Source organism: Perognathus longimembris, chromosome 2, assembly GCF_023159225.1.
Source record: "Perognathus longimembris pacificus isolate PPM17 chromosome 2, ASM2315922v1, whole genome shotgun sequence".
In the NCBI taxonomy this organism is placed as follows: Eukaryota; Metazoa; Chordata; class Mammalia; order Rodentia; family Heteromyidae; genus Perognathus; species Perognathus longimembris.
The window spans coordinates 55,273,004-55,285,149 of NC_063162.1; the positions used below are offsets into that span (position 1 = coordinate 55,273,004).

General features: G+C 38.8%; 1 protein-coding gene across 7 annotated transcripts in view; it reads left to right on the forward strand.

Annotated features, from left to right (window-relative positions):
- The window catches only part of Nrg3 (neuregulin 3), a 997,626-nt gene that overhangs the window by 776,791 nt on the left and 208,689 nt on the right, over positions 1–12,146 (forward strand). For all 7 annotated transcript variants that reach the window (XM_048339165.1, XM_048339167.1, XM_048339166.1 and 4 more), the window contains exon 3: positions 1,925–1,998. In XM_048339165.1, coding sequence (XP_048195122.1) covers positions 1,925–1,998 — 74 coding nt within the window. The remainder of the gene's footprint in view (positions 1–1,924; positions 1,999–12,146) is intronic.

Sequence of the window (12,146 nt, forward strand, 5' to 3'; positions counted from 1 at the left end):
CCCCCTGTGCATGTTGGAAATGAAATCTTCACAAAGTGAATGCAGAAGTCTAGCCCTACACAGAATGTCACTCAAGATCGTGGAAAAATGAAAAATTTTCTCAGGAATAGAGTACTCTGAATCATCAGGGCAAAATATCAACATTAAGGAAGCTTTCTGAAAACAAAATGTTAATTTTATTTTCGTTATCATCCATGTGCTTTAGTCCATCCTAAGTACCTTCTGACTTTAAAAAAAAGCCAACAGCATGCTTCCTTTATTTCATGTGCAATAATCCTTTAAAAGGTTATAAAAATAGGATTCTGCATGAAAAATTTTGGTTTGAGTAGTTGGTGATATTTCGGAGAGGTCTTTGTTCTTTAGTGTAGGTGGAAAAATTGCCAAATTCAGTTCAGAGTGTCCCGTTTAGAAAGTTGATGAGGAGGGCTTGCTTGATTACTCGAATTCCAATTTGGTGCCTAATAAAAGGTAGAAAAATCACCCATGTGCCTTTCAATACTGTGACTCCAGTTGCAGTAAACCTTATCTAATAGTTTATTGCACCTAGCAAACAAAGCATATTCCAAGGGAGGAATTCAGAGCCCTCTTCTCGAACAGAATGGGCCTCTGATTTATTTATTTTCTTGTCAATTTCATAGATTTCTAACAACCAGAGGATTGTTTTCAAAATCTGATTTTTATGCCAGTGTCACAATTTCCATCTCTCTAAGTAGGACAGATTTCATCCCAAGAGAAACAATGGCAGCTTCCTTGCTTAACCCAAGCATGACCGATTAAGCTTCAAGCAGACCAGAAAATGCCACCTTCTCAAGGAAGGAGACAGTGCAGCCTTTGCAGTCTCACTGGTAATATTTGTTCCTGGAACTGCCAGCTGATCTGTTGTGCTGTCCATGCTAGCCATGCTAGCCTTGATTGAGGGAGCTGGGGAGTCTGTGTAGCTGTGAGGGGCTATGCCTCATTGCCCACACGTTCGGGCAAATTCCTGGCCTCCACGTCATCTGCCTTGGGATAGTTGCTTTGTGCAATGCCTGGCAGACACCAGACCCTTCATATATGTTGGCTGAAAAGAAAAGAGACTATGGAAAGAGAAAAATGTGAGTTTAGAAAGATGCCTCTTGAACTTTTCCAGATAAACTCTGGTGGTGTCTCTGGCAAGGTGCTTGGTGATGTGGGGGTGGGAAGAATAACTAAGAAGTCAACCCCAAAAATGTAAAAATGAGTGAATGAGCAGGTAAAAAGGACACAAGGAAATGGAAAAGGCAGTAGCCCAAGTCTGTAATTGGTGTTTCATATTAGAAAGCATTTTTATAAGAAAAATGGTACTCACAGTATGATATTTCTGAATGTATTTTTTTTTTTTTTTTTTTTTTTTTTTTTTTTTTTTGGCCAGTCCTGGGCCTTGGACTCAGGGCCTGAGCACTGTCCCTGGCTTCTTCCCGCTCAAGGCTAGCACTCTGCCACTTGAGCCACAGCGCCGCTTCTGGCCGTTTTCTGTATATGTGGTGCTGGGGAATCGAACCTAGGGCCTCGTGTATCCGAGGCAGGCACTCTTGCCACTAGGCTATATCCCCAGCCTCTGAATGTATTTTAGAGACCGATGTAGGGCATAAAAACATACCCGTTTCTCAAGTTATCATACAAGGATAATCATTATTCAGATTGTTGACCAGGGCATTCTGAAATACTCTTAAATTAGGTGTTGCCTATGATTGTAAAAGAAAAACAGTATTTTCATTGTTTTGTTGTTTTGCTTTACATAGATATAAAATATAGACTCTGCCTGTCTATCAGAAACAGACAGAATCAAATATTAGAAAAGCTCAAATATACTATTCTTACATGTGCTAATTTTTGGCTCTTTTACTGTTTAAGATGTTAGAAGGAGCCCCATGCATATATTTTTTCTTTTCTTCTCTTTTCGCAGGTGCAAAGAAGGCTACCAAGGAGTCCGCTGTGATCAATTTCTGCCCAAAACCGACTCCATCTTGTCGGATCCAAGTAGGTCAAGGCTTTTTTTTTTTCCTCTAATGCACCATGTAGGTAGCGTTTTTCTCTGAGCATGGGTTGTTAATGCTGCTGAAGGTGATATTACATGGCCGCGTCTCTGAAAGTTGCCAAGGTCAGAAGGTGGTGATAAACATTAATGTTGAAAGTGCACTCAGAGGCAACTAAGCTTATATCTTCTCCGGTGAGACTTGACTCTTCTTCTAGCCTCTGGGGGGACTAAGTCTCAGTCAATCATGCTGCCTTTGTTCCCAGGCCACCCCAATAGTAAGGATAAAGAATAACAAAAGAGCTTATTATTTACCCAGAAGAATAATATTAAAAACTCCATTACTGTCTGGTGCTAGTGGCCGATAACTGTAATCCTCACTACTCAGGAGGCTGAGATCTGAGAATCTTGGTTCAAAGCCATCTTCACAGAAAAGTCTGTGATAGCTTATCTCAAATTAACAAGTGAAAACCCAGAAGTGGACATATGGCTCAACTGGTAGAGCCCCAACCTTGAGCAAAAAAGCCAAATGAAAGTTCTCAGGCCCTAAATTCAAATCCTAGAACCTACATGGGGGAAAAATATAGCAAAATTACATTATCATATGGCTTCTGATACTATAGCTGGTAATTTGTAATAATAATACATATATTAAATGAGCCTTGCTGCAATAAAAATATACATTTGAAGCTGCATAAAAACACCCCAAACAACTTGGAAAACCCCATTCATTCTGCTCATCATTCTTTGTAAATGAGGACTACAGTGCTAAAGAAATTATTTTTTCTTCATGATATAATGCAATTAACCACTAAAGAGCTGGTTGCTCAATGGTGTTTGCATATGGATCAAAAGTAACTTTTCATACTAAAATGCTCAGTTCTGGTTAAATGTGAAATTTTAACTTTATCTGTAAAGATAAGAGCTTTATGCTTCTTCAATGGCTGCTGCAGTTCAATCACTGCTAAAGAATGGAGATTTTGTTTTAATTGAATAAACAGGGTTTAGTTCAGGAAGGATGATGGCAAATATTTCCAAATCCTAAAGGAATGCTACTGTTTTGTATCAAACATGCATACCACAGATTTCAGCAAATATTTTGTTCAATGGAAGAGACAGGTTACTCTGCCAGTATGGATTTTGCCAGATAATAAACATGTCTAGCCATTGTTGAGTATCTTCTTAAAATATGTATTTTCATTTTTGTTGTTGTTAACATATCCATTACATGAGGGGATCTTATTATTATCTTTCCACCTATTTAAAATATATTTCAATAAGCCTCACCCTAGCAATCACTCTCCCTTCTTCCCCTTGTTCAATTATATCTTCCTTTTCTTCAAACATCTCAAGCTACTTTCCGCCAGGGCAAAAGCAAAGCTATTCAAATAAGAAAAATTTCACTCTAATTTAAATGTGTTTTCTCTTGCGAAAGCAATCCAGATGCCATGATTAACTACTCCTTTCTTTGCACATTCAGCTATGGAGAGAAAAGTGAAGGGTTTTGTAAATCTGGGAGCAATCCAGCCTTGGATCTTTGTCCTCTGAAGTGTGACACAAACAGGCTTCAGGAATTATCCCCTAGAGGTGTGGTTACTACAGGGCCCCTGCCCTCCCTAGTGGATGTTTGTGGAGCTGCTGTCCAGGTGGCTACTCTGCAGGTGGTTGGGGAGTCATATCTGGGATGTTAGGAAGTATGAATTGAAGGATAGAGTTGATGTTTTATTCTTCTTCTTAGATTTTTTTTCCTTTTATCAATATCTTTTGTATTTTGTTTTCCCTTTAAATTCCCTGATGTATCTTTCCTTCTTTGGTTTCTGTTCTCTCCCATATTTCCACATTATACTTTCTCTCTTTCTTCCCCCTTCCCTCTTTTCATTTATCCTTTCCCTTTTAAAACAAATTTATATACATCTGTTCAATGTTTTTCAAGTACAGGATTCTGGGTAAGGTATTGCTTATGATACCAAGTGGGCAACTAATACATCTTTAAACAAGTCAATCAAATCTTTCTGTAGAGTTGGATATCATACTGTAATTGTGTAGGTTGCATGCTTGACTGCTCCTCAGAGAAAAACTAGTCCCATGACCAGAATCAAGGATGAAGACCCTGAATAAGCAGTTCATACCAATATTAAGTGTAGCAGTACTTGGAATGGTGAAATAAACATAAGCATATTCTAAATTGCAGACAAAAGGATTATCCATACTTGAGCCATCTTCTTGAAACTCTTGCCTGTGATATTCATTTGTCATTAAACATGGCAGGCTTGTGAAACATTATAACGTATAAAACTACAAAATGCAAATTATTTATTAATGTCTTTACTTATTTTTCTAAGGGTACTGCTTCAACTCAAGGCCTGGCATTGTCCTTTAGCTTTTTGTTCAAGGTTGGTGCTCTACCATTCTGGCTTTTTGGTGGTTAATTACAAATAATTGTCTTATAAACTTTCCTGCCCGGTCTAGCTTCAAACTGCAATCTTCAGTTCTCAGACTCCTTACCTACTTAAGATCACATGTATGGGCCACCAGCACCGAACACAAATTTATATTTATATAAGATTGCAAACAACAAAAAGCATACCCACATCTTTTCACCTAAAGGTGGAAAAGAAATGTACTAAAATGCTCAAAAGTACTTTATTTATGTTATTCACATTAGCAAAATGTTATCTTTTTTCTGAATACTACATTTCAAAAGATGTCACTTTTTAACATCCATAATGTTGTTTTCCTCTTATTTTAATTAGTGTATATTAATTGTACAAAAAGATTTTGTTTTGGTACATTCATAAATGCCTAGAAAGTACTTTGATTTTCATATCTTCCATTACTCCTCTCTATTCCTTCCTCTTTTACAACAGGTTTCATTCTTCTCTGTGTGTGTGTGTGCGTGCGCATGCTAATACTGTGCTAATACTCAAGGCTTTTCACTCAAGGCTGGCACTCTAACACTGGGGCCACACCTCCACTTCTGGGTTTTGGTGGCTAACTGGAGATCAGATTCTCCTGGCCTTTCCTGTTTGGAGTTGCTTTGAACTCTGATTCTCAGATCTCAGTACCTTGAGTAGATAAGATTTCAGAAGGAAGCCACACTTTGATTACATGCATCCCATCCCTTAGCTTTCACTTTCTTTCCCATTTCTATAAAGTGGGATAACACAATAGGAACTAAAACTGCTAGAGTGCCTTAAAGTACGAAAACAAGGTAAGATTGAGAATGTAGGGATGAATTCCTGAGATACAGTATACATGAAAAACAAAACAAACACAGAAAAACAAAACATTATATTGTTCATTCACCCATGCATGCACTTGTTCTTTTATATAACCACTAGTTTATCCCAAAGTAAGCAGCTATCAAGAACCATCAAGTCACTACAATTTTGTTAGTATAATGCATTAAGAATTCTGCCATCAGGGTTTAAGCTCTAAGGATCCAACACTCTGGTGAAGGAAACTAGCATGTTTATACTGAACAAGAATGATTTTCTGTAAGGTAACATTTAACCCTTTAAGACTGGTTGATTCATTCAGCTTCCAGACCTTTCACCTGAGCAATGGTAATAATAGCATTTTTTGGAAATTGCAATAGTGGCAGATTGAATCAAAGTCAGATTAATGGCAGCACAGTGCCCTAAGGCATCAATGTAATCAACTAATATGTGTTTGTTTATATGTTATATGCTACATGTACCAGGTACTGTTCTGAAAGGTTTTTATCTAGATGATGATGATGGTGATGAACATATATATTGGCAGTAGATGGGATTTAAGACTCATGCTTTCTGGCTCAAGCTAATATTCTACCACCAGAATCACCCTCCAGTCCAGCATTTTGCTGGAGTCTTCTGTCTGGGGTGGCTTTGAACCTTAATCCATCAGATCTCATCAGATCACAGCCTCCTGAGTAATTCACAGGTGAACCACTGTGCCTAGCTACAGATGTTTTTTAGTAGATCTTCATAAACTCAGGCTAGCAGGGAAGATCTTGGAAACTGTCCACATTTTATAGATGTGGAAATTAGACTTCAAAAATATTAAATAAAGTTGCTCAAGGTTACATAGTGAACGAATGCTGGAGTCCAAATGATTCTGGAGGCTGAGCTTTTCACTGCAGGCTCTTTCTTTTCTCTCCTGGAATCCTTCTTCCTCTACTTATTTTCAACAGGACATTTATCACTCTAAATTTCATTGACTGAAACTCAATGACCTGTGGCAAACATCATTTTAAGGAACAATATTTGCACAATTTTCATATCTTAATGCGGCAACTTGAGCTTCCATAGAGATTTAAATCCCTAATGAAATTTCTTTGTCAAGTTTCTTGCTGAAGGATTGTTTAATTTACTGCTCATGATATCTTTGAGATGACTTTATGTTCAAGAAATAAGCTTTCCTTCAGTACCCTCTCTCTGTATTTTCTCCTCTGTTCTCTTTTTCCTTTCTACCTTTTTTCCCTATTTCTCTGTGTCCCTATGTGCTCTCCTGACTGTTACCCCAATAACAAAGGGCTGGGAGTATCTGCTTGGGTTGATCAGCTTAATATATACATCCACACACATATACTCAGGCATACATATGTATATGTATTCATACATACTTTAATATATATCAATATATACTATATGTATGTGCATATGTGTGTATGTATATATAGTCCACACAAAGGTATGTAATACTTGTATTTAATACAATGCTCTGCACTAAAATATTATTAGTTTTATGTTTAATCATGTATTCATAGGTCATTATGAAGATAATCACACTCATAAGTGTTTAATTAAAAGTCACACCGATTAGCATGTGGTAAACAGTGAATCTGGGCATTTTTGAGGTGAGGAATGTTGGGAATGTTTTCATCCATCCATATATTTCTTCCTTCAGAAATTACTGAAGGGTAAGCACTGTTGAAAGCAGGTAGAAAAAGCAAAATAGAGAAATAATAATTCTAAAAGACACAGGTAATGTGATGGGATGACTTAGTAGAGGGTGACTAGGTTATTTCAAGTGTGATTAGAAAATGGCAACCATTTTAAAAAATGGTCCAAATGTCAAAACAAAAAGATCCTATGGGGAAAAGAGTTTTTGATGGGAATCATCTATGACAAAGACCCTAAGCCTGGGATACACCTGATATAAGCAAAAGTGAACACACACACACACACACACACACACACACACACACACACACACGTGTATGATAGAATGAGTAATCGAGCTTATTGGATGAAGAGCAAGGAGAGCAAACAATCAGCATCATCACTAGAACACCTTTTTTGTTGTTGTTTTTTTTTTTGGCCAGTCCTGGGCCTTGGACTCAGGGCCTGAGCACTGTCCCTGGCTTCTTCCCGCTCAAGGCTAGCACTCTGCCACTTGAGCCACAGCGCCACTTCTGGCCGTTTTCTGTATATGTGGTGCTGGGGAATCGAACCTAGGGCCTCGTGTATCTGAGGCAGGCACTCTTGCCACTAGGCTATATCCCCAGCCCCACTAGAACACCTTTGAGAGTGAAAGTCAACACACTGTACAATAACAATTTGGCAATAGGCATATGCACCTGTCTGAAGAAATTGGGCTTATGGTCATTTTAGGTTAGTGTTCATCAACCCAGAACAAGTTTACAACTCAGGGGATCCTTCCTCAACATCTGGAAAGTTTTCCAGCATTCGTAATTGTCACTATTACATCTAGTGGTAGGAGACAGATGCTAAGCAACCAATACAGTAGTGCCAAGGGTGGTCCCCAAAACAAAGACTCATCTTATCCTATCTGTCAATAGTGTAAGAAAACTGCCTTAGTTCAAGAAGGACAGATACTAGGCAGGCCTACATCGAGCCACATGAAAATTTGCAAATCAGGGAAAGTGAACATATACATTTTGCACATTGTGATGTGCAAACCTTTGGAGTTCTTAAAAGAAAAGTCACTAGTATAGTCTTAAAAGATTCCTTCAGATTCTGTTTGACAAATGTAGGGAGGATACATTTCTTGTACTGTTTGTTACCTCCTCCCTCATTCCCCCCTCCCCTTTATCCTCTCCCCCTGTGAGTTGTTCAGTTGGTTTACACCAAACAGTTATGCAAGTATTGCTTTTGTAGTCGTTTGTCTTTTTATCCTGTGTCTCTTGATTTTGGTATTCCCTTTCACTTTCCTAGTTCTAATACTAGTATATACAGTTTCTAATGTACTCAGATAATATACAGTGATAGTGCAGGTACAACCACAGGAAGGGGATACAAGAGGATCATCAACAATAGAAGCTACAGTTTCACATGGCATGTTGAAGGTAATTACAACAGTGATATAACAGTCATTTCCATAACATGGAGTTCATTTCACTTAGCGTTATCTTATGCATTCATAGGGACATAGCTATTAGGCTTTTGTGATCCTCTGCTGTGACTAGCCTAAACCTGGGATAACTATGCCTAACATATAAAACTGTAACCTCTCTGTACATCACTTTGACAATAAATAAGAAAAAAAATTAAAAAAATCCAATGTTGAATATTGAATATTTCATGGTTTTTCCATGAAAATAGCACAAAACAAATAAGAAAAAAATCACAAAAAAATGTAGGGAGTAGAGGCAAGAACAGAATTTAACATGTTAGCATGTTGACTTGAGCTAGGATGTTACTAATAGAAGGTGGGCATGGTAGCACATGCCTGTAATTATCAGTTTAGAGGCAAGGCATAAGGTTTAAGGACAGCCTAGGCAAAGTGAAGGGGACCTTATATTCACAAACAAAAGTAAAAACAAAGGTCTGATGGTATAGCTCAAGTGGTAGAATTGGAGTTGCGAGTCCTAGGGTAGAGGAAAATGTGTTTTTGGAAATAACGCCAACAGGCAACAGAAATGGAGAATAGAAAGGACAAATGGAATAAAGGCAAAAGAGAAATCATTAGTAACTTTCACCAGAGCTTGAACTTGGTGGATGCTGTTCCTGTGGCTGAGACTCTAACAACCTGACCATGTTTAACAGCAAACAGGAACTATGCTTCAAAGGGATGTGGCTGAGCTGTCTGTTTATTTAGAGGTTGGAGATCTGGACAAAGGTCAAGTCTGGGTTTACAGATGCATGGCAAATCCATGCACAGATGTTAATTAAAACTATGGAAAGGCTATGGTCCTGGAGGTAAAACAAATTAAAATGCAACACAATACAGAGCAGAGGTTAATCATGAGTTTTCCTGAAAGTTTGAAAACAAAAATAAAGCAGAAAAGTCAAAAGTAGAGAAAGAAAGAAAGAAGGATCAGTTGTTTTCCAGATAGATGAATGAATGTTAGGAAAGAGATTTTAAAAAGGAGTTTGTGTGGTGGGAGAGGTAAATGTCAAAAAAGTGCACTGCTGGATGCATGCAGAAACAGCCCCCCCCCACCATACTACAAATGTATTTATGTAAGTTTTGTTAATAAAAAAAATTGAAAAGGGGCACTTGTGTTAAGAGTTATGTCCCAAGGTTGTTGTGGAACAGATGCCCAGGTGAAAATGGTTGAGTGAAGTATGGGGAGAGAAAGTGGAAACCATCCACCAAAGAAAGTCATTATAAACTGGGATTCTGGTGGCTGAGATCTGGAGGATCATGGTTTGAAGTCAACATGGACAGAAAGATAGGAAAAAATCTATCTCCAGTAAGAAAAAAAAATTAAATAAAATCTGGGTTAGATGCATGGCTTAAGTGGTAAAACACAAGGAAAGCCAATAAGTCAAACAAGGGGAGGCACTGAATTTCAAAAGAGGAATAAAAGGGAGAGGGAAGGAGGGAAGCAGAGGAAAAGGAGGAGAATGTTGGGGGAAGGGGAGTGAGAGAGAAGGGAAAACAGATGGCAGAGAGAGAGCAGAGGTAAGGAGATCCAAGAGATAAGGAAAGGAAAGGAAAAAGAAAAGGGAGAGAGAAAGAAAGGAAGAAAGAAACGAAGGGAAGAAGGAAGGGAGGGAGGGAGGGAGGGAGGGAGGGAGGGAGGGAGGGAGGGAGGGAGGGAGGGAGGGAGGGAGGGAGGAAGGGAAAGGAAGAAACAGAAGAAAGCAAGTGTTATATATTTATAAATTATGTGAGAAGCCACATATTGAAGGATTGAATCTTGGAGTTTTTATTAGAGCATTAGCAGTCTGCAGGCAGCCAGTTGTTACAAAGGCCTGCAGCCCACAAATACAATTAACACTATCAGGAAACAGACCAGAGAAGGAAGAAAGAACAAAAACCATACCAACAAACCAATTCAGCTCCAATGGAGAGGTAATTTGGGACACCATGGTGATGAGAGACGAGCCAGGACACAGGATGCGAACATGGAGACATGTGGCATGGCATAATGGCGCCGGACTGATCCTAAATAGGGTCAGGTCAGGGGACAGGGTCCCAGGATGCTCCCAGTTCTAAGTACTTGACAGACAGGTACAGTAACGTATAGGCCAAGTGCCCACCCTGTCTTTTGCAATTCAGGAACACCCATCACCTGGGGATGGGACTTCTCTTCCTGTAGGAATCCAGGAACGCCCATCAAGACAAGATGCCAGATAGTACAACTCACTGTGTGGCCAATGATGGCACTGGCCAGATCTGACCTCCATATTACACAAGGAAGGAAGGAAGCAAGGGAAGGGAAGGAAAGGAAAGGCAGAAAGAAAAAAAGAGAAAGAAGACAAAACAAAAACAAAAACTTATTCACAACACATTTTGTTCTAAAGAGGACCCTAAAAGGAGGTATTGGCTGAAGGCCTGATCAAGTTAAGTAACTGAATACATTGTGAAAGAGAACCATGTTCCTCAGTATAGATACCATAGAGAGAAGCAGTTAATGATGTGGAAATGAGAGACAAGGACCACCTGAGTGCCATTGTTGGAGAAACATAAGGATTCACTCTAGATGACAGAAAGGGCTGTTCCACCAACAATGAAGTACAAACTTCAGGGTGGGGGTAAGGAGTGCTAGGATTGGGGAGATCACAGCCTCCTCAATGCAGTTTTACTTAGATCAGTCTCCATCCCTTATTGATAGTCCTGATAAATTCTGAAGTATTCACTATGTAGCAGACAGAGGTGAAAAACAGTGCTGATGTTAACACACAAGGAGCAGTTGACATGGAAGATTGGAGTCAGGGTTAGATTCACTTGGTTCAAGATCTTTACTCATACATATTTTCATGCATTTATCAAATAAATGAATGAAAATCAAATTTCCAGGAAGAGAGGTCTAAAATAACTATAAGGAGAGGGATCATAGTGCTTCTAAAGGGTTGTATATTTTATTTCTAAAAAGATGATTTCTTTTTGTGTGTCTGTACTGCTCCTGGGGCTTGAACTTAGGTCCTAGGTGCTTTTTCTGAACCTTTGTGCTCAAGGCCAGTGTTTTAACACTTGTGCCACAGCTCCACTTCTGGCTTTTCTAGTGTTTAATTGGAGATGACTGCTTTTCCTGCTTTGATTGGCTTCCTGCCATGAACCTCCTATCTCAGTCTCCTGAGTAGCTAGGATTACAGGTGTGAGGCACTGGTGCCAAGCTTTAACAAACTAATTTTGTAATTAAGTTACAAATTATTTTGTCTGGAGGTGGTGGCTATACTGATACTGTTCAACATCTTTATTTCCAGATTCTGTCTTTCTCTAAGTTCATCCTGTCAGAAAGTCAGTGTGGTCAAAACATCCCATGTGCATGGCGTTTATTTCACCTCCAATGGTTTGTCATACTCTAGCAGAAACGAAGCAGCTTTGATTTACTGTAGTTGATGTGGAAGAGGGATTGCTGAAGGTTACAAGCCTGATTCTGCTTTTATTGTTTCATTTGAGGTTGCCTTTTATGCTCCAGTAGCCTCAGTGAATTTGTGTTTTTCCAAGTGTCTGTAATGCTCAGTGTCGATAGTAGCACAGGATGACACTTTCAGATAAGAAACTTGGCTAAACATCTAGGCTGAAATCAGCTATAAAGACCACTGAAGGAACTGAAACTCAATGTCAAATAGCTCTCCATATTATAAATAACCAGACCATCATGTGTCGGTATGCTATAAGTGAGGAAAATGGAAGTGGAAAAGTCTCCAGAGAGAAAAAGAGGGAAGAAAAACAATTCAGTGAATACAAATTTTCCCCTTCAATAAAAAAGTAGAAAATTACACATAAGAATGAATATTTGACAGTTCCTAGA